At 42.5% G+C, this 27813-nt stretch overlaps 1 protein-coding gene across 3 annotated transcripts in view; it reads left to right on the top strand.

Annotated features, from left to right (window-relative positions):
- The window catches only part of WASHC3 (WASH complex subunit 3), a 29458-nt gene extending 16692 nt beyond the window's left edge, over nt 1-12766 (top strand). The window contains exons 6-7 of one of the 3 annotated variants that reach the window (XM_075007617.1): nt 9446-9510; nt 11125-12766. In XM_075007617.1, the coding sequence (XP_074863718.1) occupies nt 9446-9510; nt 11125-11206 (147 nt within the window). In that variant the 3' untranslated portion in view covers nt 11207-12766. Of the gene's footprint in view, nt 1-237; nt 3316-9445; nt 9511-11124 lie in introns of those variants that run through there. The other 2 variants (XM_075007600.1, XM_075007609.1) reach the window with 2 other exon arrangements.
- Nucleotides 12767-27813: the final 15047 nt, after the last annotated feature.

The following is a 27813-nucleotide window of genomic DNA, read 5'->3' as shown; positions in this document are numbered from 1 at the left end:
TCTAGTTTTCCAAGAAATAAAAGATAAAGGAAGTTCTAAATCCCTAATGGGTGAAAAGAGATGGGGGTCGGGGGGAGGTGGGAAAGAGGAGGAATTTCTTCAGAAATTCAGGAGGACCCTTCCTGTCTCTGGAAGAAAATGGAGGAAATCTAGCTTCTTTGTTAAAAAATGAAATTGAAATAAGTATTTTCCCTAAAATATGCCACGAAGTTACCATCAGCAACTTGTATTTTACAGGTGCATATTGGCTTATATGAAAACAGAACCAACCACTCAATTCATCTCTTCTTTCCTGCAGTTGAATCAGTTGCAAGCAAAGAACTAAAGAGTCAAACTTCGTGCAGACCTTGTTTCTGTTCCAGAAATTTTTGTTTTAATTAATTTTTTTTTCTTTTGAGTAACAAATTGGTGGTTTATGGCTAGATTTTTACAAGCTGTTTAGAATACTTCGGGATCAGTAGTACTGCTGGGAGGAGAGCATTACGTTAATTTGTTGCTTTAATGCTCAGTTTATTAATAATTGGGTACCCAAGTCTTCTATGCCCAATTACATTGACTTTAGTGACTGAGTGAGATCGCACTTTCCACATTTATCCTTTGAACTGGCAGTCCTGGTGACTGCAGTGCCAGCAATAATTGGTGTGGTAGGAAAGTGAAACTTTCACGCTAAAAACTGGACATGCTTTGCTTTTTTATATTTGCCAACACAGTCTGTTCAAACACATATTTTTAAAGTTACTCTCTTCTGATGAATTCCCAGTTCATGTAGCAATAACCAGCAGTGGTTGTAATATTAGGTCACTTCCATCACGAGAGATGATTATAAATTACTAAGCAATATGTTCATTAAGTAGCCAAGTTTGAGCATAGCAGTTTTCTAACACAATAAAGTAGCAAGCATTGTGGGCCTGGTTTGATCAGGTAATGTTTATACATTTACTGGCTCTAGTCTGGTAAACTTCAGGTGTCCTCTGAAAAGCAATGTAATATTTGCTACATTAGATTTTCACTGTAGACCTTCCTCGTACAATCTCTCACATTTTATGGTTTAATCTGTGTTCTTACTCTGCTTCTTAAGCACTACCACTTCACGTAAACTTGCTTTGCAAGGCACAAATACTCTTTTTGTGAATTATTAAATCAATGAAAGTGTAATTACAAGATAAGTGCATTTTATGGTTTACCATCCAATTTATCCTACATGTTGAATGGCAATTACCTTTTTGACTTATCATAACTGCCCAGTAAAATTCTTTTACCTTTCTGGGATTTTCAAAGAAGCAGAAGGAGTTAGTTGCCTAAATTCTGTGGAAAGGCGTCCGAAACCTGCTGAATTTCAGTAGCATCTGGACACCTGACTTACTCTGGGTCCTTTGAAAATCCCAGTCCAAAACCGGTGAGGAATACGGTAATGTCATAAATATGCAATATGTGTTAGTACACTTTAGAATGAGATACATGTTTGCTTGTTCCCTGTAACAAAGTAATACTATGCAATATTCAGTGTTTAAAATTAATAAGGCTTCAGATTAGCTTTGCAGATGAAATAGCATTTTGGGGACGTTGGTTTGGTGCAGGCTACGATGTTTGTGATTTACCCTAGAGACTAGACTTCATAAAATTAATATTTAATCTTAACCACTTAAATTACTTAATCATAATCATATGGATATTGAATATATTCATTACTAGGACAAGCTACTGTACTCTGGATGCCTCAATTGTGCGTTTTTTGCCTGATTGTGTTTGGGTTTTCTTTTTTTTTTAAATGTAACCTTAATTTTGAATTTCTAGGGTTTTATAATGCCCGCTTTTGGGAAAATTACAACATACTAATAATTCTTTTTACTTTTTAAGCTACTAATATATGTACATTCAACTATGACTCCATGTTGATGTAGTTCTTAGTCTAGATATGTAGCTGGATGTCAGCAGAACTTAAACTATTGGCTATAATAAAATCTTTTCGTGTAAGAAAATTTCACAGTCTTAAAAGTGCCAGGTTGAAGGGAATGACATCTGAGGTATTTCATTCAGTTTAGGTGCTGCAGTTAGTGAAAGTTTCCCTGCTATCTTGTGGGAAATGTTGTGGAGGTACTGATTCCTGAGTTAGAAAGAATTGATTTCATTTCCATGCTTGTTCAATCATTTACTTCTCTAGTTCTTCAAACAAGTGTGTTAATTGCATAGGTGATTCTATCTCATGCTCCTGTGAACATCACAGATCAGGTATTGGACTGAAACCACCAATTTATTTTGCATAGCCCACTAAACATCTCTCAGTTGATGGAGACAGGTGGTAAATGCTGACCTGGGCTAGGCATAAAGAGATGTAATAAGAATTTTATTATTTTAAGTCTTCCATGTGCACTGTAGCTTCTCATTACATTTGTGTTGTAAAGAGGACATTGTTTGAATCATTATTAACAAACTATCTGTGTATGAACATAGAGTATATTTGTTATTTTAAGAAACATTTAGCAAAATGGTCAAGACTGAAAAAACCCTTGGGCAGAGAATTGCTTTAAAAGGTTTTGTTTTGTTTTAAATTCAAATATGTTTTACTGTTAGCAGTATGTTATGACAGAAGCACCTGTAGTGATGAATAGATCAAATACAGCACTCAGAATATTTTATCTATCTTAAGTTTCAAGGGAACACAACTACTTTGCAGTAAGTCTGGAAAAAAATAGCTTTGACCGGATATATTCAAATCCAACCACTTTACAAAACTTCAATCTAGCAGTTGATATTTTCTGAGGAACACTGTTTGATATTATCTTAAATTCCCCTCACATTGACCATTAGACACATGAAGTTTTTACTTGATTTATACATCTTCTAGTGTCTTGTGTATTGAGTTAGAATATTGACAATTAAAGATTGTATCAATGGATAGCTATGTATGTGTGTTTCACCTTAACAGCCACCTACTTCCTGTTTCTTACAAGGTGGATTGTAAGTTGTGTGTGAAGACTATCTTTAAAGTGTTCTTGTAATACAGTATTCAAGCTATGTGGAACTCTTGGAATTTGATCTAATAAAATACTACCTTAATCACCTTGTCTTTTTCATATCCTGTCATCAACATGGTTGCAACCAGCATTGCAAACAAAAACTCCTTGGACACTTATCAAACCCATCCTTGTTAGATTTATGCACACAATCTTTTTTGATATGTCAAAACAGACAAGGTACTACATAGGTTTTACCACACCTGATCAGACCAGCAAGTCTGGTGTTTTGTACACTCTGAGCCAGTGTATAAGTATACCGTCCCATTTCACTTAGACAGCTGGCTAGGCAAAAGAACTGTAGAAATAGCTGAACCTAGACATAACACATAGGCAAGGGCTATACGTAGTGTTTGTTTTGTAATTACCTGTTAATAGAACAAAATCCCAGATAAGTGATTATTTTTATTTGTGTAAAGCTTTTATTTAGAATTGATGATGTTCCTATCCAACTTTCACCTTTTTATGTATTGTCATCACGGGTGACAAATAGCTTTCTATGGGTGTGTCTACAGTAGGAACTAACTTCAAAGTTAACTTCCCAGTTAGGCACTACTTCGAAGTAGCCAGCAGAAAGCCTACACACATTTTCCCGTACTTCGAAGTTAGGAAGCCCAATTTCAAAGTCCTTAGGGCACTGCTCCATTCCCGGAAATGGAGTAGTGCCCTGCTTCAGAGTAGGGTGTGTGTAAGTGCTCGACTTCGAAGTTGCTTACTTCAGAGTTGAGTAAGCAACTTCACAGTTATTTTTGTAGTGTAGACACAACCTATATGAAAGAATTTGTTGACAAGTCTGATGTTCTCTGAATCTGCTACAGTGCAGATGCAAAATGTTGTTTGTTTTTTTCTACTGTAGTTGTTAAAATAATTATCTTCCAATGCTTATTAATCCCCACATACAGGAGACATTTTAGATATTTTACAGCTGAATGTAACTTGAAAGACTGCGTGCATTTAAAATAAAATGAAACAAAACAAAACCAAAACTGAGTTGAAGTTTCAACATGGCAGATGGTGATAGACCTGTGAGACACCCAGTGATACAAATAAATCAATTTATAACTGGCACTGTTATAAACTCTTAAGCTTAATTTTTTGTTGGAAATGTTTTTCTTTTTCCAATATAGGCAAACACAGGAATATGTTAATCACAGCAACTGAATTAGCATTGCTATCATTTCATCAGATGCTCTGCTCATTCTCCTGTGATGGCCGTACAGATATTCTTCCTAATCCATCAATCATTGCTTCCCGCCTCTCCTCTTTTTTTTTTTTTTTTTAAATACTTTCCTTGGACAAACAGTATTTGCTCAGTGCCAAAAAATCCCACCCTGCTGTTCATTTACCTTTTGTGGTCTCCCATGTTCTTTTTAGACCGCCAGAAACTCTGTCCCTTGGAGATCAGAGACTAGACACTTTCTTCTTGGCATGCAGTCATCCAGATGGTGTTCCTTGACCTCTGCAGCAGAGGATGGCAAAGCAACAAGTTCTCTTTGAGCAGTAGTAGTGAAAACACAGGAGCAGATACTTTTGGAACATACATACAAAATGTTGCGGGCCAAACTGTTCTTGGGTATCCTGTCCAGAAGGAGACTGTTTAAGTGTTGCTGAACAAACATTTAAACTGTTGAAGGGTTTGCAATGAAAGAAAGCATTTTCCTCTCTAGATCTTAACATAGCTGGCATAATTGACTGTCTGCCTACATTTCAATGCACACGCAGGCTTGAATTTATACAATATAGTATTCAGAGGAGTCATTGTGTTTTCATTCTCATGTTCTCTTCCCTGCTGCATCCTTTAACTTTTTCCATTCTAATTCTTCTTTGAAATGTTCTGGATTAACATTTGTCCTTTCCTGCCTCTCTGGCCGTACCTTCAGTGTATCTTTTTTTAGGGGGTCGTCCTTTCCTGCCTTTTTCTCTTTTTATCCTCTTCCAGGAAATAACCACTCACATGTCTTGTCATCTTATACTGCTGACTTGTGAATTTAACTGCCCCTCTTGACTTTCCTTCTTTCACCCAACCTTAAGTCCAAAAAGAGAGAATGAGGTATATTGTCATAAGCTTACCATGGCCCAAACTGAACTTATTACTCCACAAATGTCTTGCGTGCCCTTTTTCTCTGTGACTACTGCCAGTCCTACAGTGTTCCTTGTCACTCAGGTTCACAACTGACAAGTAGGGGAAGGAGACTCATCACCAGCGACCAATGTGATTTTTTTTCCATGTCTGTTTTTTTTCCATATGTCTAAATCCTATCATACCTTCTTGTATAACTCCCAACACATTTTTTCCCATCCAGTCCTTCCTGAAAATCTAATTCAGACCCTCACTTCCTGTCTTGATTTGAAATATACTCCCGTCTGCTCTTCCTGGTAACTTTACTCCATGCTTCTCAACTCATACAAAATTCAGCTGCTAAGACAATCTTTCTTGCCTATTAATCTGACCATTGTGGCACACAGTTCACCTCCTGAATTCCTACACGATCTACTCTCCTTCACTACATCAGGTTTAGGCTTCTTGTCCTTCAAGGCCCTTTGTAAATCACCCCTTCTTGCTTTTCCATCTTTTCATGTTGCTTCTAGTCACATACACTCCTTTGACAGTGCCTGCTTCAACACATTTCTCAGCTACTCCCACAGCTGCACTCATGCTCTGGAATGCCCTGCATAAGTTGGAGGACTGCATGGTCTTTTCTGCCCTCTCAGCATTCTAAGATTTCCTGAAGGCCTGCTTCTGCCATATCGCACATGAGTAGTCAGTTAATTAGATGGATCATGATGAAGGTACATAATAGGTAAGATCAATGATCCATCTAGCTCAGTAGCCTGTTTTCTTACAGTGACCAGTGCCAAATGTGTAAGAGGGAATGAACAGAGCAGTTTAGAGAAATTCATCCCCTGTCATCCAGTCCCTGGACTGGACACTAAGAGTGTGGGATTGAGTCCTTGACCATCTGGCCAATAAAATCACAGATGGACCTATCCTTTGTTCGCTTCTGTGATTAATTTTTAACTCAGTTACACTTCTGGCCTTCACAGCATTTCCTGGAAATGAGTTTCAACAGGTTGATTATGCTGTGTCTGAAGAAGTACTTCCTTGTGTTGCTCTTTTAATTTCAGTTGGTGAGCTCTGATTTTTGTGTTTTATATGAAGGGACAAGTAACACTTAATTATTCATTTTCTCCCCTACCATTCATGAGTTTATTGACCTCTATCAGATCCTTCTTTAGTGTTTCTCTTCTAGGCTGAAAAGTGTCAGACTTTTTAATCTTTCCTCCTATCAAAGCTGTTTCATACCCCTAATCTCTTTTGTTACCTTTCTCTGTATCTTTGCCAATTCTATTATCTTTTTTTCAGATGAGGAGACCAGAACTTCACCTAATGTTCAAGGAGTAGGTGTATCATAGGCTTACATAGTAGGATTGATAGATTCAGTCTTATCCATTCCTTTGATAATGATTTCTAACATTTTTAGCTTTTTTTATATTTGAGTACACATTTCAGAAAACTATCCATAATGACTCTACAGTCTGTTTGGGTGGGAATGGCTAATTTATATTGTATCATTTTGTGTGTATATCTTTTTTTCCCAGTGTGCATTACTTTACATTTATTAACATTCAGTTTCATCTGCCAGTTTTTTGCCCAGTTCTGTGAGATCCCTCTGAAAGTCTTCTCAGTCAGCTTTGGCCTCAACTATCTTGAGTAACTTTTGTATGTTCAAATTTTGCTACCTCACTGTTTACCTCTTCTTTTCCAGATCGCTTATAAATATTTATAACAGTACCAGTACAGTTTAGATTTTTGGAGTATCTACTGGTTAGTTCCTTCCACTGTGAAAACTGACCCTTTATTCCTACCCTTTGTTTCTTATCTTTTAATTATTTACTGATCCCTTTTAGCCTACAGCTGCTTACTTTGCTTAAAAGCCACGTCTAGACTTCCAGAAAGTCTGATCCATCCTTATGCACGTGTTTAACAAGTTCAAAGAATTCTAATAGATTAGTGAGGCCTAAATTTCCCTTTACAAAAGCCATGTGGACAGTTTCTCAACATACTGTATTCATCAATGTGTCTGATAAATATGCTCTGTATTAGCATTTCAGCCATCTTGACTGGTACTAATGGTGCTGGTATTGACCAGCCTGCTATTACCAGTATCACTTTTGGAGCCGTTGTCATATTTAGCTGTCCTTATTAAACAGTAATAAATCACCAGGACTAACATCTTCATGTAAGAATTGGGAAGGAACTTATATGAAATTGCAGAACTATTAGCTGTGGTGTGCTCTGGCACTCTAATGTATAATTGTTAACTTTTAAGTCTTTAAGCACAAACAAATCAGGTTGCATCTTGGAAAACAAATAGTTTGCCCATTTTGTAGACTCTAACGTATTAGTGCACCTAATTTTAAAACAAAGGAGAAAATACTGATAGAGCTGTGTCTGTGTAAATTAAATAACATTGAATGATCGATGACATCTTCCTCATCTGGACCCATGGGAAGGGGGCTCTTGAAGAGTTCCACCGTGATTTCAACAGTTTCCACCCCACCATCGACCTTAGACTGGACCAGTCCACACAAGAAATTCACTTCATGAACACTACTGTGCAGATAAGCAACGGTCACATAAATACCACCCTATACTGAAAACCCACGGACCTCTATGCTTATCTGCACGCCTCCAGCTTTCATCCAGAGCATACTACACAATCCATTGTTTACAGCCAGGCACTAAGGTACAACCGTGTTTGCCCTGATCCATCAGACAAACATCTACGAGACCTTCACCAAGCTTTCTTCAAACTACAATACCCAACTAAGGAAGTGAGGAAACAGATTGACAGAGCCAGACGGGTACCCAGAAGCTACCTGCTACAAGACAGGCCTTACAAGGAAAACAAGAGAACACCACTGACCATCACATACAGCCCCCACCTAAGGCCTCTCCAATGCATCATCAGTGATCTTCAACCCCTCCTGAACAATGATCTTTCACTCTCACAGATGTTGGGAGGCAGGCCTGTCCTCGCCTACAGACAGCCTGCCAACCTTAAACAAATCCTTACCAGCCACTACAAATCACAAACCAGTGACTCTAGGCCCGGAACCAGCCCCTGCAACAGTCCCCACTGCCAATTCTGCTCACATATCTACACCAGTGACGGCATCACAGGACCTAACATCAACTATACCATCAGGGGCTCCTTTACCTGCCAGCAATGCCCCACTGCAATTTACATTGGCCAAACTGAACAGTTTCTCTGTAAAAGAATAAATGGACATAAATCAGACATCAGGAACGGTAATGTACAGAAGCCTGTGGGTGAACACTTCAATCTCCCCAGACACTCATTGGCAGATTTAAGGGTGATGGTCCTGAAACAAAGAAAGTTCAAAAATCAAATGGAGAGAGAAATCTCTGAGCTGCAATTTATTTGCAAATTTGATTCCATTAACCAAGGATTAAACAGAGACTGGGAGTGGCTCACAGCTTACAAAACCAGCTTCTCTGCCCTGGGTGTTTAATATCTCCCCATTAGACTCTGAGAGAGATCAGACAGGGGGATGTGAGCCTAACTTGATTTTTCCTCTTTTGATAAGTACTATTGATACTGGGCCATTTCCACGTTGCTGAATGGACCTTGTCAGCTCTGGCCCTCCCTTTTACTGGGACCCCACTCTTTAAATACCCCTCTGAAACCATCCCCCCACGCATGCATCTGATGAAGCAAGTCTTTGCCCTCAAAAGCTTATGCTCCAAAATATCTGTTAGTCTATAAGGTGCCACAAGACTTCTTGTTATAAAAACTTTTCACAAGTCAGGAAAGAGTAAAATAGAAAATACTTGAACATAAGCTGCTGTAAATGAAGAATGAATACTGAATTAGGGCTTAAGGTTAGACATACATGTCCATAATTTTATTCGTGTGAATAAAGTTCCACATGTTCAAGGTCAAGGCACTAGAATACTAGGCATTTTAATGATAGCAAAGTGACTGACTGTAACCCATTTTGAGTACAGTTTAAACAGACAAGATGCAGGAAAGGAGGAAAGGGAGGTAGAAAAAATGCAAATAGCTGAACAGTGAAGTTTAGAAAGTGTCTTGTTTAATGAAACAACTTTATGGCTGATGCCTACAACTGTAAATGTAGATCATCCGCAATATTCCTTATTTAACTAGAGAGATTCCTTAGGAGCTTTAAGTGATCTACATTTGCCCTGTTGCTCCAGATGCCACCATAGCTAGACAGTTTCAATATATTTATTTGACAGCAGTGATATGGTTCACTCAGCACAGCAAATCATTGCAAGCGATTGGTGCCGAAAAGCAGCTATGGAGTCTATTTGTTTCAGTAGATTGTCACTTTTTGGTTAGCGGTAGCACACCCCTTAAACACTTATTTTTTCTTCCTCACAGGGGGTTCCAGTAATGGCAATAAGAAATAAAATGATTTCTGAGGGGCTAGATCCAGATCTCCTTGAGTAAGTAACATACGTGTCTTAATGCTGTGGTTGGAGTGCTACACACTAAAAGGCTTCCATTATGCTGTTTGGAGTTGCTCACAACCGAGAGTGTCTGTCTCTCAGTTCAGACAGTCAAAAACAGGGGAGATACCTCAAATAGGTATTATGTTCTATAATGTAGTTTTTACCAAGCGAGTGTCAAATCTGAACACCAGGATCACTCTCTAGTTCAGGGGTCAGCAACCTTTTTGAGACAGAGTGCAGAAGTTTGGCCTTTTGACCTCTATGTGGTCCGATCACTGGTCATACTTTTTTAAAGTCACTGATAGTTGTACTTACAACTTTATTAATAAATAAAGATATGGAGTTTCACCGTTTACTATGATACTTGGCCTTGCGCTGCCTTGGTAAGTTTTCGTAAGTTCCAGCTGGGGCTCCAGCCCCAGCCTGGCCCCATGCTTGGGAAGGGGCCCCACAGCTGGGGCTCTGGCGCTGGCATCAGCCCTGTGCTGTAGGCTCTGTGGCAGGCGCTCCAGCCCCACGCTCCAACGGGGGCTCCAGCGCTGGCCCCTGCTCCAGCAGGGTCCCTGTGGTAGGGACTCCAGCCCTGCTCTTAGAAAGGCCCATTAGATATGGGTTACTACAGCATGGCTGTTGTGGCAGTTACAGTATCAGACACTGTATAAGTGAGATCTTGCTTCAGGCAGTAATTAACTATGAACAGAGAAGTTAGTTTTCATTCATCTGAACCCTCCCCTCCTGTAGAACATAGATACTTTGAATCCCTGTGTGTACATCATGTCATATTGTACCAGGAGTGACACCCCTTCAGGCTCTTCTCTCTGTCACATTTCACAAGCTAAACAGGATTGAGCCTGGGAAATACTTGACTGGGGAGAGTCCAAGAAAAACCAGGTTCTACAGGAAGAGATGGTAGCGATTCATTAGTTGGCGTGCTTACCCGGGAGTTGATATAAAATCAGTGTCCTGGCATGGTGTTAGCCTGTCTAAAAGTGCACTCCCTCATATGTTTCAAAGTAAATACGGAAGGTCTGACCACTTGTAGTCATTGACAACCCTGTGACTTTCTGCAAGTCCATTTCAATCCTAGCATCCTAGCCAAATTCCAGGCTGAGTAACTAATTGTTTTTGCCCACCTAAAACTGTACCTGTTATTTTAGTTGGGTACTGTACTCACTTCCTGTCATGTACTGTTTACACTGTTTAATGCTGAACAACATATTCCATTCTGTAATGGTTCTAGCACTTCTGAAGCTTTTACATGAATTTGGCCTAATCAATACTGACTGATTTCAACGTTCTCTTCAGGTGCCAAACTAACTTCTTTTAGTAACTAAAGAATTTTCTGATCATCTCTTAAAATGCCTCCAAACCAATATATTTTGGGTCTTAAAATCCAGTGGTCTATAACTTCTGAAGTTGCATGCCAATTTCAGATAAGTGGTTCTAATCCAATATATTCTTATGTTAGATTTTAAACTCATTGATTGGTTTTTAAAATGTGTAAATTTACATTGAAAAGCTGCTAAATATAAATAGACCAGGCTATTATTAGCATTTTGATATTTTTTGTGCAGTGTAGTTAAGTGTAGCCTTTGTCTTCACTTACAGGACACCAGATGCCGTAGTGCCTGCTTGGGGTGAAGTTAATGGAGAAGAAAGTTCTGATGGTGAATCTTCATTTAGCGACTAAAGAGACTGATTTCTGCCTTAGGGAACTTCGGATAAGTGCTATATATCTGGAGCTTTCTTACCTTATATCAGGAAAACAGTATATTGCTCATATGGCTCAAACAGACCTAAACACCTCTTTTTGGTGCTGAGGTCCTCATCTTCTCTTCTCTTCCAGTAAGTTTTAGCTGACAGCACATTCCACCAGAACTAAGATCTTAATCAATATTGCTTCTAATGCATTATCACAAGATGAAAAGGTCTTAGAAGAATCTTGTAGTGCAGAAGGAAAAAAAAACACTATGAAACTGTTGTTTGGGAAGCTCTACAGGCGACTGTGGTCTGATATGATTTAGACTTGTAATTCAATATTTTGTCTATCTAAATTAATTCTTCCTATCCCTTCATTTGCAGGCTAGGATTTTCAAAATGGAATGACCTAATTTAAGATTAATGCACCGTAATGTTTCTTACGCTGTAGTTTTGTACTTAAATGATGCCGCAAGAATACAAAAGTTAGCTATTTTATAATGAACACAAGGAGTTCTGTACAGTAAACTGATCTAAAAGTCAGATATCTGAAATATTAAATCTGACTTTGAATATGTAAACCACTACTCAAACTCTGGTTGCTATAAAATTTGTTAAAGAACTTTTGTTTTTAAAAAAGTGGATCTGTATAAATCCAGATTAGAGTAGAAAAGCTAGAAAAATAAAAGAATTGAATTAATACACTGAAATGTTAAGCTGATTGCAGAAGAACTGCTAGATTGGCTGGATCATTTATTTAAATGTCTTTTCATGCTCATCTTGACAGAAAGGGAAGAGTAGAACTGCAGCTCTGATTATGAGCAAACTTATCAGGTTTCATTAGAGCCCATTACATCCTCTTGCCTTGAGCAGTCCTTCAGATAAAAGCTTTATTCCAGCAGGTTGTCTGCTCATTCTACAGCTTTTTTATTATTGGAATAGCTCTTATATGAGCAAAATGTAAAGACTAAAACTTTGGCCAGGTCTTCACTTAATTAATTTGGTGAAACTGTCACATAAGGGCGTAGAAAATGTCATACCCCTAGCACTGTCATTGAGCCACTTTAAGCCCCACTATAGACACAGCTAGGTTGAAATAATTATTTTTTAAAAAAATTGCTGAGGAACATCCACAAAGGCAGTAGCAAAGCTGCAAGGCTGTATCTAAGCTGCTGTAGCTCCTGTAGTGTGGACATAACCTCTGTGTATAAACGCTACCTTTAAAATAATTATAATCCTTATGAAAGCATAGGTGCACTGAAGAATAACTAGTAAATATTAATAGATGAAGTTTAAGCTGGAATTTGCTCATGTAGCAAGTGCTTAGATGTTAGCAATAGTTATTTCAAAATCTAAATACGTATTTTAATGTTCTGTCACAGCTATACTAAAAGTGCTACTTCATGAAGTCTATTTGAAACTTTATTTGAAGCACATGATTAAAACTTTTTTTTTTAAATATGTTGTGTCTGTTCGTTGTCTTCTCTTGGTGGTCACTAGATAACGAGTAGGACGTCTTCATGTCAACCTCCTATTTGTGAGTCCGTTGATGGCTGATCAGCCCAATACTGGAGCTGCAGATCTTATCACAGAAGAGGCAGGTGTTGGTAGCTATTGGAGGGGCGCAGGGCAGTTTTTGCTGCTCTTTTCTTCTTCTCCCTCTCTTCTCCCTCTCTCCTCATCTGCACTGCGGTGGGACCTCTTGAATTGCGCCACCCCCTCACGGATTACCGTTCTCTATTGGGGACGGTCTTGGGCAAGGTTCTCCCAAGTGTCAACACTGATGCTGCGCTTTTTCATGTGTGACTTCAGCATGTCCTTATATCGCTTCCATTTGCCCCCAGTGCTCCTTTGTCCTTCCTACAATTTGGAAAACAGTATGTGTTTTGGAAGGCACTGATTAGACATCCGAACCACGTGACAAGTCCAACAAAGTTGTTGATGAACGACAACGGCTTCAATGCTGGTCGTGTTCGACTCTTTCGGGACACGAGTGTTTTTGCATGTATCCTCCAAGAGATACTTAGAATTCTCATGAGTCAGCACTGATATTGTTCAAGTGCCTTCAAATAACGCTCATATGTTGTGCAGGTTTCACAGGCATACAGTAAAGTTGGACCAACCACTGCATTGTATACAAGGAGCTTTGTCTTCGGATAGATGTCCCGGTTCTGAAGTCTATTTGCAACACATGATATAATTAAAGCTGTGCTTTTAAACATGTTGTTTCTGTTCATTATATAACTGATGTGAAAAATCTTTGATCTGATTATTCTGCAGAATTTGTCAGTCTTGTTTTTAAAAAAAAAATAATTTTTACCTTTCATTTTCTCATTCGTAATGTGGTACAGTGATCACTCTACACTGTTACATAAGGCTAATTGTGGAAGCTGTGTAATCAGTGTTTGGGGGTAGCAGCTAACCTTTAAAATTGTTATACATTTAATTTAAGATATAACATTTCTAATTCACTCATAAAGCAGAGGTGATTCCTCAACAAACATTTAGCAAGGCCATTCACAGTTTTGTTTTGTATAATGCCATTTTAATAGTGAATTGAGTGGTTTTTAAATTCTAAAAGATTTTCCCCTGGTCTCTAATAAACAGCTGAATTTCTTCATTTATTTCAAATAACTTAAATTAAAAGGTTTGTTTTTAATGGTGGCATTTTAGATACAACTGAGGAAAAAAGGCTTAAATAGACATTGGTGATCATAACTAATATTTATTTTGGGGCATGTGGGACTTTTTTGGTTACCAGTTCCATGCAGGGAGTAAGGCGGCCCTTTACCACGGTGTCATGCAGTTCTTTTGTGTGGATTGCACAAATATGGCTACCCTCTGCACTTCTTCATTGTTACTGCTTCCACTTCACTGGAAATACATCTTAACCTTTAAAACCCTACAGATCCCTGCTTTTGGTTTTAAACTGAAGTGTAGAATCTGAAATAAGTATTCCCTCTCTTAGCTTCACTGCAAGATTCCCTATTTCCTGTCCTCAGACTCTTTAAACCCTCTGTTAAATATGTAAAGTCTTCTCCTCCTCATCTGCGTTACCTGAGCTGCCAATCGCATTGTTGTCTTGTGGTACCAGAAATGTGCCTCTCTCGCTTGACCTCTGGTCTCAACGTAGTCTGCTTGTTACTGCCCTCTTGTTGAGGGGAGACTGTGAGCCTGCCATAAAGGGGAAGGGAAACCTGCTAAAAGAACATGAGGTACTAAGTACAGGAAATTGGCTTGGGACTGAAGAGCTTAAAAATCAGCCTAGCCCTTTTTTCCCCATTATAGAATCCTCTAGTGATCTGGTTTAACTTGGGTTTGTCCATCAAACATTTCCTGCCAGCCAAACCTGTTTCATTCACTGAGCATTCGCTGTTTTCTGAGCAATGCAAAATAGCACAAGAGTGTGTTCATTTTGGCTCCGTGATACTGTCACATATTTCCTTAAGGGCATAAAAACAGCTATTCTGGATCAAACCAAAGGTCCATCAAGCCCAGTATCCTGTCTTCTACCAGTTCCCAATGCCAGAAGCCCCCAGGGGCATGAACAGAATGGGTAATTGTCAAGTGATTCATTTCTTGTCACATATCAAATCGTGCTTCACTCTGCTCTGCCGTGCTATACACACAACTCCCCACCCCCAGCCATCCTACTGTGTCACTTCTCTGTGGGTGCTGGGAGCAGAGGCCACTTCCCACTGCTCCAGAAAAGCGGAGATCAGCAGGCCTGGAGGGTGTGGGATAGGCTGCCACTTGCACCTTTCACTTGGTGAGTGCGGGGGAAAGGGGGTCATGAAGGGAGGGAGGAGACCTCCTGATGCTGCTGCCATGCCCGATCCTAGGTAATCCCCCCCCACACACACACCTGTCCATAGGACAGCAGGGGTGGTTACTGTGGGGTCCCCAAAAATGCAGGGTCTGGGGTGACCCCTCAGTTCATCCTGGAGACAGGATGGCTCTGAATGAGCTCCTGTGTTCCACTTAGGACTATATTAAACAGAGAGGCTAGCTTTCCAAGTAAGCCTGCTTTAAAAAGAAGTTGCCAACAGCAATTTACCACTAAAAGATGCAGAAGACAATAAACGAGGTAAAAAGTATTCAGATAAATACATATTTGTGCAGCCAAAAATGCCAGTCTTAGATATATTTAAACTTCTGTCTAAGGCTGTGGTTCTCAAACTGAGGGTTGGGACTCCAAAGGGGGTCACAACCCTCTTAATCCGGTTAATAAGACTGGCTAAGAGTTGCTAGGGGCCCCGGGCTGAAGCCTGAGGCCCATACATCACCCAGAGCCAAAGCTGAAGCCTGAGCATTCAGCCTGGGATGGTGGGGTTGAGATTGCTTGCCTCCCTTCTGTGGGCTTCAACACTGCCCCTTGCCTGGAGCAGCAGTGCTTGGGTGGGCTGAAGACTTTGTCCTCTTTGGGGGTTGGATAGTAATCTATTGTCAGAAGGGGGTCACAGTGCATAGAGTTTGGAGAACTCCTGATCTAGGGCAATGCTACATTTTACAGGCTTGAGGGTCACTTCAGTGCACAGTTAGAACATAGCCTCCATTACTGCAAATATGAGTACTCCCAATCTTTATTATGTATAGCATCCCTGTGAGGCAGTTTCTCCTGGATTGCGCATGCGCCGGCGCGCGCCGCCCCCCTGCGCACCCCCGTCCGCGTGCACGATCCGGTCCCTGCCAGTTCCTTCTCAACCGCCATCGGCTGCAGATGGAATCCACTCAGGCTAAGGCCAGAGTCAGATTACTTAGTGGTTTTTTTCCACGTGTAATTTGTTTTTTCGGTTATTAAACAAAAAAAAGAGAGAAAGCAAAGACAAAGAATATCAGCAAAAAAAAGGAAAAAGAGAGGAGCGGAGAAGAGAAGAGCGGACGTGAAGGCCATTTAGGCCGCCTGCTGCCCCGCAGGCTGGTGATCACTATTTGGGGTGGAAAGGCACAGATTAAGTGCTGAGTACCCTATTAACAATAAAGGACTCACCGCAATGGCCTCTTCAGGTTTTAAAAAGCGGGAGTCATGCTGTGAAGATATGCCAGCCTCCGTGGGGCATAGCGAAGGCATCCGACACCGTGCTAAGCTCACAGCCAGGGCCAGGAAGGACAGAGCAATGAGGCGTAAAATGCTCTTGTTGATAAGGCTCTCCAGCCGGACTTGCCAGAGAAGCCTCACCCAGAAGGGTCCTCTGGGTTGCATAAGAGGAGGGCAGTTTTTCTCTCTCACCCCCTCAGCGCAGAAACAAAGGAAACTCTCCCTGGCTTGATCCTTGCCATGTGTTTGCAGCAAGCAGGACGAGCGGAGCACACAGCCACCAGCCGCATACTCAGGCAAGCGGCAGCGCAGCAGCGCACGTGGCAGAGGCTGAGCCGCCGATTATTCAACAGCCAGCACGCGCGGCACCTAGAGCGTGAGCCAGGCAAGCGCCGGAACCGACGGCACCGCCACAGGCGGCACAGACCCCCACGGCACCAGCGGTGCAGGGCTGCCAGGCACAGAGCCTGCAGACACCGGAGGGGGATACCCGCGCGGCACCGCAGCTGACGGTGCTGAGCGCAGCGCTGACAGCAGGGCCGAGATCCCCAGCACGGAAGGGGGCGGTGCCTGCCCCACAGCGGAGGGGCAAGGCAATATCACAAACCCGGCACCGCAGTCCATCTCTGGACAGGGCTGCGCTGCTGTTAGCACCAAGCCCTCCCCCTGTGATACACACGCCGCACCGAAGGCCTGTGTCTCCACCGGCCCATCCAAAAAAAAAAAAAAACCTCCTTCTCCGTTCCTCCAACCAATGTCGCCATGGCTTGGGCCACCTTCACCATTTCTGGGATTGGATCCCCTGGCGTACTATCACAAGCCAGTTTCATCTCTATCTGTGTTGTCGCGGAGGTCTCGCTCTCCCAGACATCGGGGGTACACACCCCGCGAGTGGTCTAGGTCTCCATCCCCGGACCCTTGCCTGTGCTGCCATGGTCGTCCTTATCAGGCTGGACAGACAAACCACAGGCCTACACCCAGGGGCAGGTCCCCCCCCACAGCCGCTCAATACCCCCGTGGGCACTCCCGATCGGGGACAGAAACACAGTTGTCTAAAGGGGAGTTAATTTTAGAACCCCGAGACTTTTCTTCATGATCCTCCGGCGAGCAAGTGTATCGTCAACTGCAGGAACCCGAGGGTTCGAGGGAGGTTTACCTTAGTGGTTCCTCCTCATCCTCCCCAGATGAGGCCATGGCCCCCGGGGACGTCTCTCCCCCGGATAACTTTAAACAGTTTCAGGAGCCGTTTAGAAGGGTGGCTTTCACGCAAGACATTCAAACGGCAGAGGTACAGGAGAAACATCACAAACTCCTGAAAAATTTGAGACCCCCAGCTTCATCCAAAATTGCTATTCTGCTGGACGAAGCCATTCTGGAGTCAGCCACTACTACATGGCAGAATCCGGCCTCTGTTCCGACTACGAACAAGAGAGCGGATAAGAAATACTTCGTCCCGGCAAAGGGCATGGAGTTCCTCTTCAGTCACCCACAACCAAATTCTTTGGTGGTCGGGTCGTCCCAGCAGAGGTCAAAGGCTTCTCAGTACAAATCGGGGGATCGGACAAAGATGCTAAGAAGCTCGAGCTGTTTGACAGGAAGGTTAAATTCCTCTCCTATCCTGCTATTGAGAATGGCAAATTATGAGCACACCTAGCAAACCATAATTTTGATAAGTACTCCGGGCTTACTCCCCTCATGGATTCACTTCCGGAACATAAAAAGCCGGTGTTAAAGGCAATGGTTCAAGAGGCCTATGCAGCATCGCGGACGGGAGTCCAGATTGCCCTGGACATGGCGGACACGGCGGCACGTACAGCGGCTACAGCAGTGGTCATGCGTAGAGAATCCTGGCCCCAGACATTGGGTATCTCGAGGGACCTACAGGCGAAGATCATGGACCTTCCCTTTGATACACAAAAGCTGTTTGCGGACTCAACCGACTCGGTCCCTCACCCCAGTAAGGACTCGAGAGCTACACTTAGAACCTCGGGCATTTATACTCACCCATACAGGAGGGAAAACTTTTACCCTCAGCAAAGACGCTACGCTTACAACCACAGTGTGCTCAATATCAATGGGGCTACGACCAAGGGTGCTATCAATAGTGGCAACAGTACAGAACTCCTAGGCAACGTTCTTAACAAAGCCGTACGCCCTCGGGTCAGGCCTAAAGGCAACAAGTTTGATGGGTAGGTCGGGGGCTGCACTATCAATACCCTCGCTCAATGTCACTGTCATTTCGTGTTCCATCATCGCCTCAGACCGTTCCACTCCCAATGGCAAAAGACCACCACAGACATATGGGTGCTGGAGATCATAGCCATGGGTTACGCGATCCCCTCCCAGTCGCTTCCACCGACGAAGCCTCCCACCAGGCCTCACCTCAGGGACGCTGCCACGAGGCGAGGCTCAAGCAGAAGGTGACTCACCTTATGTTCATAAGGGTGGTGGAAAGAGTGCCGGAATAATTCCAGGGGAAGGTTTTTGTTCACACTACTTCCTACCAGAGAACAAAACAGGACACTGGAGGCCATCTTAGATCTTCGGGGCCTCAACAGTTACTTGCGTAAGCAACGGTTTCGGATGATCACAGTTGCCTTGATACTCACGGCACTGGACGATGGAGACTGGGTTGCAGCACTCGATTTACGAGATGCTTACTTTCATATAACAATCCACCCGGCACACAGATGCTTCCTCAGCTTCACGGTCGGCCAGGAGCACTTCCAGCACAGGGTTCTTACGTTTGGCCTCTCCTCGGCCCCCAGAGTCTTTACCAAAACCCTGGCAGTGGTATCAGCCTACCTGCACAGACAGGGGGTGTTTATTTTTCCCATATCTGGGCGACTGCCTGCTAAAAGGGACCTCGAATGCAGAGGTCTCACGCATGATACGCGTCACAGTGGACACGTTTCTTCACTGGGCCTAGTCATCAACATTGCAAAGTCAAAGTCCGAATCCACACAACATATAGAGTTCATAGGGGCACGCATAAACTCTATCACAGCAAGGGTGTACCTACCCGACGCCCGCTTCCACGCAGTCAGTTCGCTGGTGCAAGTCATTACATACAGCCCCACGGTGCTGGTCTTAACGTGCCTACAGCTGCTGGGCCATACGGTGGCAGTGACGTTTGTGGTACAGAATGCCAGGTTGCACATGTCAAGCCTGTAGCATTGGCTGGTGAGCGTTTAGAAACCAGCATCCCACACTGTCCACAGGGTGGTGTCGCCCACAACAGAGGTGCGCAGATCCCTGGTGTGGTGGGAAAAGCCCGAGAATCTGCTAGTGGGGGTGCCTTTTCACCAACCACAAATTTCTATTTTTTTCTTACTACCGACACCTCCCACATAGGATGGGGAGCACACATCAGTGACAAGGTAACGCAAGGGCTATGGTCCCCTGCAGAACAGACACTGCACATAACCATGCCAGAGCTCAAAGCAGTGTTCAACGCCTGCAAACATTTTCCAGATTACCTACGTGGCAAAGTAGTCGGGATTCAATACCGACAATACCTCCACTATGTTTTACATCAATCGACAAGGAGGAGCACGATCCCGTGCCCTATGTGTGGAAGCAGTCCAATTGTAGAATTGGTGCAACGCCAACAACATAACGTTGAAAGCCTCGTACTTGCCGGGCGCTCACACCGTGAAAGCAGATCAGCTGAGCAGGCGCTTTGCAATCACGCACGAATGGCAGATCCGCTCCAATCTGCTACGGTGCATTTTTCGTACATGGGGGTTTCCCCAGATCGATCTGTTTGCCACAAGGTCTTGCACAAAGCCAGAAGGGAGAGAGCTCGCATGATACTCATAGTCCTGCTTGGGATCGGCAGCAATGGCTTCCCTTGCTTTTGCGCATGTTGGACCGCCCACCGCTCCCTCTACCGGTGGCACCGGACTTACTCACGCAGGCTCAGGGGTCCTTAGTGCACCTACACCCTCAGGTTCTGCACCTACAAGCATGGCTAATCCATGGCTCAGCTCTTTAAAGAGCACATGTATGGAGGGAGTACAACAAGTCCTGGAATGTAGCCGAAGGACCTCCACCAGGAGGACTTACAAGCAGAAATGGACTCGATTCACAGCCTGGTGTTCAGCCAAGCAGTTAGCTCCCCTTGACGTTCCTATACTTGTAATACTAGAATACTTATTGGACCTCAAGAGAGGCGGGTTTTTTCTATCCTTGCTAAAGGTCCACCTCGCCGCTATATCAGCCTTTTGGCATACAGAGGAAGGGCCCATGGTATTCGCCCATCCTATTGTTACCAGGTTCTAGAAGGGGCTGGTAAACCTGTACCCCCCTCGGAAACCGCTTCCACCATCGTGGAATTTGGACTTGGTGCTCAGCACGCTATCGGGTCCACCTTTTGAACCATTAGCCACAGTTCCCATATGTCTCCTTATGATAAAAAAAAAAACAAAAAAAAACAAAACCTTCCTCCTTGCTACTACGTCAGCCCACAGGGTGAGTGAGCTCACGGCAGTGATGGCAACGCCGCACTGCACAGTATTCTCAAAGGAGGCGGTAACCTTAAGGCTGCATCCAGCCTTTGTTCCAAAAGTCTCTTCGGAGTCCAATCTTAACGAGCCAATAGTTTTACCCTCGTTTTACCCGAAGCCTCACAGCTCTGGCACGGAGGCACGCCTGCATCTCCTGGATGTGAGGAGGGCGTTGGCCTTCTACATAGACAGAACTAAGTCCTTCCGGAAAACGGACAGGCTCCTAGTCTCTTTCTCTCCTAGGTCAAAAGGAGAAGGTCTCTCTTCACACAGAATCTCTAAGCACATTGTGTCCTGTATAAAAATGTGTTACGAGCTTCAAGCTGCTCCTTTGCTGGCCCCGCCCAGGGCTCACTCCACCAGGGCGGTGGCGGCGTCAACAGCCTCCTTCAAGGGCATCGCGTTAAAAGACATCTGTAGAGCAGCGACCTGGTCTTCCTACGACACCTTCGCTGAGCATTATGCCCTGCCTTGGGTATTCGAAGAGGATACCCGTCTGTTGACAGCAGTCCTCTCGGGGGCAAGCTGCACATCAACCGATTACCCACCTCCTTACTTGGGTTACTGCTGGGTAGTCACCTATTGTGGAGCACCCACGGGGACCACTCGAAGAAGAAAGAGAAGTTACTCACCTGTAGTAACGATGGTCCTTCGAGATGTGTCCCCGTGGGTGCTCCACCACCCGCCCATCCTCCCCGCTTCGGATCTCTGTCTAGTGTTTTTCAGGAGCATCCGAGGCGGTTGGTCAAGGAACTGGCGGGGACCGGATTGCGCACACGGCTGGGGGTGCGCAGGGGGGCGGCGCACGCTGGCGCATGCGTAATCCAGGAGAAACTGCTGGAAGATTTCCAATCTGCAGCGCCGGGCGAGCCCAACACCTATTGTGGAGCACCCACGGGGACACATCTCGAAGAACCATCGTTACTGCAGGTGAGTAACTTCTCTATCCCCATTGTGCCTCAGTTCCCTGTCTGTTCTAGGGCTATGTCTAGACTGCAGACTTCTATTGCCAGAACTTTTGTTGACAGAGCACCTGTCCAGACTGCAGATCTCTCAGAAGAGACCTGCCGGTCAGGAGCATTCTGTTGACATCCCTGTACACTTCGTTCCACAGGGAAGAAGGGATGTGTCAGCAGACGGGATGTTTCCAACATTTGGCCCTGTGTTCAATTTGCATATCTCTTGCCAACAGTCCCACCTAAATGGCTTAATGACTTGTCCAAGTTCACACAGGAAGTCTGTGACAGATCAGCAAATTAGACCTGAATCTCCCAAAGTGCCAATCCAGCATCCAAACCACTGGACTGTCCATTCTCTCAACTCCCCTGAACAGATGTGTATTGAAAAGAAGTTTCATGGTCTTTCTTATAAGTTGCCATTATTTGTTTGATCTTTAAATATCTGGTGGTGTATGCCAAAATGGGGATACTCCGTTAAGCACAGATACAAGATGCTTCTGGCTGCTTTGTGTTGTTGCCCCTTTTCATATTTTTCTGTGGCTGATTGACTTCATAGTTCTGGATATCAAACAGGGAAAATCCCATTGCTGCAGTAGAATATTACAGTTGGTGCCTAATGAAGGGGGAAGATAAATACACACTTTGGTGATCCCCCCCTGCCCCGTTCTATGACTAAATGAAATAAATAATTCTGAACTCCATTGACAAAACAGCAGATCATGAAACAATAAGAACTTCACAGATAATATAACACCGCAAATGAATGTTGCTGCTGATTCTACTGATAATCCAGTGGATTTACTTGAAATCAATTTTGTTGTTGACAATGGTGGCATGAGAGGGCATTGTAAAGTAAATCACAGGTTTAAGTTTTATTGGGATTCTAGCCTTCAAATTCTTTGGGTCTTGTACCCAACTCTGTGATGGGTATCATGTCTCTGATGGCCTGAACTTAACATTCATATCCAGGCAGCCTTAAAATTTGGGAATGTATGGATCTTTGCTGTTTTGCCCTTTCTCTATATTATGGAGAGATGAACTTCTGGCTGTAAGATTTAACACACGCCATGTGAGGATATATGTTGTGTTCTTTAGCTTGATGGTCTCTTTTTTTTTTTTTTTTCCTTGAATGCATCTTTGGTCTATGTCTGTGAAACCAGAAGCCATAGTAAAAAGGTCTGTGATCTTTGAAGCAACTTAATTGGAGAAATTTATGCTTATAAAATCTCAGAGGAGTAGCCATATTAGTCTGTAGCTTCACAAATAATAAACTGCACTGTGGCATCTTAAAGACTAACAAATGTATTAGGTTATGAGATTTTGTGGGTAAAATCCACTTTAGATGAAAAATTCATTAGTAAATTGATTAGCTTCTAAAGCTATGTCCACACAGCAAAGTTACTGCAAAATAACACCCATTATTTCGAAATAACTTTGAGAGCATCTACGCTATGCACATGCTATTTTGAAATAAATTCAAAATAACGGGCATGTTATTTCAAATTTCATAAACCTCATTGCAGGGGGAATAATGTTTATTTCAAAATAGGTGCTGTTAATATATGAAATAGTGCTTTTTTGCAATAAGCCGCAATGGCACCCAGTGGTACTATTTCAAAATAGGCACTATGAATCTAGACATGCTATATTGAAATAGTTGGTTGCTATTTCAAAATGCATTCTTATGTGGGGCACTGTGTTGTTTCAAAATAAGTTATGTTGGAATTGCTGTTCCGGAATGGATTATTTCGAAATAATGCTGCTGTGTAGACATAGTCTAAGATGCCAACAGGACTGCTTATTATTTATGATACTTATAAAGTGTGAGAGGAAGAGTGAATGGAAAACTTGTGCCCAGAAAGGAAGAGCTGGAGATCAAACATTTTTGTATATGCACATGGATTAGTCCTGGGTTTTGTTTGTTAAAATGTGGTCTAAATAAATTATACCTTTTGAATAACTGTCTAGTATCAGCAGCTCAGTAGTAACAGCGGCTTTACCACATTGTCACCTTAAATTTTGCAGCACAGTGAGGAAATGAGTGTTGAATGATCCTACCATCACACTGCTGCCAAGAGAGAGACAATATGGAATGTTTTTATAAGACCTATCATAAATGATAAATCTAGCAGGATGCATTTTCCTGTCTGTTTTCACCTGAGGGTGCTCTCTAATAGGTCATTCAATAGCTTCATTCTCCCATAATTTTATGCCTTATTCCCACCGTAGGTCCTCCCAAATACTTACTTGAGTTCTCATAATACAGCCCCAAGTTTATACTGGCTTTGAGGACCCAGAGGACTCTTCTTGTGATGTAAGAAACTTAACACATGCCGTTAATGCTGCAACCAGTTCTCGATTATGTTTCCCCATGCTTTCCAAAGTGAACATTTGGTCTTTGCTGTATCCATTTATCTATTTAGCAAGAAAGGAAGTGTGACAAGAGGGAAAGTGGATGAACAGTGAAAAAGCATTTCCTCTTTTCCCATAGGCCTCACCCTTACCTATTTGTTCAGCGCTGTGGTTTAGTGACTGCCAGATGGTGACACTGGAGCACTTTTCCAAGAATCCTTGACAATGCCAGATTATTTACCCAGACTAATTCTGGCAAAATCAATGGCAAGAGATGAAGCTCTGTGGTCAGTCATTAACAGCCGTTATCTGCATGTTCTTTGGTTAGGTTGATAATGGCTCACAATATCATTGACCTACATTCAGTTTAGTGTAGAGAGCAGACGTTGCATGTATGAGGCTGGCATGCCCACCAAAGTACAAATGTATTGCAAAGATTATTTCCAACTAGCTGAACACATTTAAAAATGCAATAAAAATTACCAACAATTCATGCTCACCTTCTGATTTGACTTTAGCGTTGTCATTACCATTCTTTGTAAATTCCAGACTGTTTGTCCAGGCCCACGAGAACTCTCACCTACGAAACAGCAAAACAAAAGAGCAGTCAAGTAGCACTTTAAAGACTAACAAAATAATTTATTAGGTGATGAGCTTTCGTGGGCCAGACCCACTTCTTCAGACCATAGCCAGGCCAGAACAGCTGGTCTGGCTATGGTCTGAAGAAGTGGGTCTGGCCCACGAAAGCTCATCACCTAATAAATTATTTTGTTAGTCTTTAAAGTGCTACTTGACTGCTTTTTGGTTTTGATAGTGTATAAACTAGAACAGCTCCCTCTTACTACTACAAAACAGCAGTGTTTGTTGATAAAGCATCTTGCCTTACTTTAATAAGAGCCTTTTCATTTCAGCTTATCATCCTTCATTTAGTGTCCTGCTTTAAGACGTATTTTGTACAGTACTTTGGTATTTGCAGAACGTATTTGGTTAAATATAATTCTATTGTAAGATGCTTTAGCTGTCATAACAGCACAGTTTGGTTTGTGTACAGGGCTCAGCTTCTATTATTAGCCCTTTCCATTGCAACTTCAACCAGGATGAAGGGAAAGCATGATTTATTTAGAAATTCAGCAGATATAATTTGAGCCCCATGCAGATACAAAAATGTGGGTCCATGTCCGATCTGCATCTGCCAGGCTTCACTCCTTGTCCAATCCATGAGCTGGATTTTACTTATATCTGCACAACAAATTCTGTCCACAGGAGTGGGGAGGAGGCACATATGTACAAGGAGGGGCCAGGGTCCTACAGGGAAGAGGCAGGCAGCAGAAAAGCAAGGACTGGGAATAAGGGGCAACAGGGACTTGGGGCCCCGGACTTTGTAAGTCAGTTCTCACCAGGTGTGTGGGGGGAGAGGGAGCTGGAACTCAACCCCTCCTGCATGGAGGTTTTGGACTGAGCTTCTTGCATCTTTTCCCTGCCAGCAGTGCAGGGGCCTGCCCTGGTGCACCCCTCCCCTGTGGGGCAGTACCCTGCCTGGATATCCACTCCACTATCTCTGAATATACAGGGCTCAAGATACGATCAGGCTTAGCACTTTCCGCAGGTTTCAGAAGAGCTTCTATTATAACCCCCTCTTTTTGCACATCTAACTTTCCAATATATCCAATACTGTTCTGAGATCAGTTTTTCAAAATCTAAACAAATCCCTTCAGCTGTTTTTGAGTTAGAGGAAAGGTGGAAAAAAACCTATTTCCCATTTCAAAAATAATCCAACCATTTTTTCTTTTGCTTTTGTTCCATAGAGCAATAATGAAAACAGATGACATTTGAAACCTGGTGTTGAAACAAGCTTCTCTCCATCCTCCACAGGCAAACAGACACACCTCTGCACACCTCTTTCCAACAGTGCCTTACTAAGGAATCCCTCCTGGTGATCCTTCAGGTCAATGATCATAATTCTAGGTGTGAAATCCTTTATACTAAGAAAAAGATCTGTTGCTCAACAATGGTTCCAAGTAACTTCCCTCCAAGGGATCTCTTTCCCTGAAAACCTTCAAGTCTTTCGGAAAGTAGTAAAACAGGGCATGGAACTGCTTTTTTGGGTTATTTATAAATCTGTTTTGAGCTGATTTTTTTCACTAGGTTTTTAATTTTATGGTAACTGCAGTTGAGCTAGAAACATAGATGGTATAAAATGGCATTGTCCTAGAGTAGTCAACAATGTACAAAAGCAATCCACTATGATTAAGTATTACTCTTGGGCCTTAGCAATTCCAATGTACACCCAGCATAATTTAACAGATGATTATATTTATTTACATGTAACAGAAGTCGGGTGTCAAGGCTTAGTTATGCTAAGGACATTAAATTAGCAGATGCTGACTCTGCCTTCCACAAGCTGCATTTTTTACAAAGTGGCTGTAAAACATTTATCAAAATGTTCGGTTTGCTTTTATAGCTGAAGTAAATTGTAAACAAATGGCGACAACATGTTCCTTACAGCAGAATAATTTTTGCTTTGTTTGGTTTCATTTGTGCAGCCTTGGTGACCTACATAAGGCTTTGGATCTACTGGGTACACTCTTTTCTGAAAAGCTAAGGAATTAACAAAACTGAGCGTGCAGCAGGATCTGTTTCACCATGTAAGTTGCTAGTTTGATGGAGTAGCAACACAATGTCTGGTTCTGGAACTAAAAGAATTTCTTCTGTATTAAGTGTATTTTTTAAAAATTCAGATTTCCTATCAAGTGTATGTTCTATGTTACTTTGTGATTGGTCCTTAGTAATTATCTCGCACAATGCTGAATGTTCTGAGCTTTTATTGAAGTTAATGAGGATTGAGGGTATTCATCATCTGAGTCTAGTTCCATCAAAAGACTGAAATACATGCTGGGTTATAAATATGCTCTTCAAGTTAAATATGTGATTAAGTGCATCCTTGCAGGATTGGGACCCAAATGAGATGCTTCTTGAAAATAGTTATAATTGATATTGTGCAGTTATAATTAAATTAATATTTTGTTTTTACTAGGAAAGTACTTGTCAATTAAGCATTTTATAATAATCCGGAGAAAGTAGAATCAAGATAACTAAAATCTCATTTTACACATGAACTGTTGAATCAAATATAGCTTAAGCCAGATTCAAACAGTTAAGGGGAACACTGACCCTAAAACAATAGAGCTTGCTAGAAGACTCGGTTCCAGGAAACTGAAATGTACAAAGGCTCAGGAAGTGGCCTGGTAGTGGAAAAGAAGAAGTAGTCCCAAGGAATTAGGAGCTGGAAGGTGGGAAGCTCCAGGACACTATTTCTTTAAATGCTAGGATTTACAGCCTTGTCATCTAGGATGGGGTAGGGCTCCCTTCTCTTCCATCCAATCAGAAGGCGCTCCCTGGAGAAGGGCAATATTGTAAAGCACTCTCTCTCTCAAAACATGAGCTTTGGCTGACAGGCCTGATAGAAAGAGAAAAGATAACAAAAGAAACTGAAAGCAGGCTAGACAAAGAGGGTAGGAAAAACATTGAAGAACATTGGGTACAACAAGGAGAAAGAGAAGGGTAGGTTCTTTGGATGAAACCACAAAGAAGTTGACTTGGGAATGCCCTTCAGCAAGCTGAAATTTAAAATCAAAAATAAGCTAAAGAACAAATGGCAAGAGCTGTGGGACACTGCAAGGAAGGGGCAAATATTCTGAGATGAATACCCAACAACTGAAAATGTTGATATGATCCAGGTTCC

The sequence above is a fragment of the Carettochelys insculpta genome, chromosome 1 (genome assembly GCF_033958435.1).
Source record: "Carettochelys insculpta isolate YL-2023 chromosome 1, ASM3395843v1, whole genome shotgun sequence".
NCBI classification, from domain to species: domain Eukaryota; kingdom Metazoa; phylum Chordata; order Testudines; family Carettochelyidae; genus Carettochelys; species Carettochelys insculpta.
This window is presented reverse-complemented; position numbering and strand designations above follow the sequence as displayed.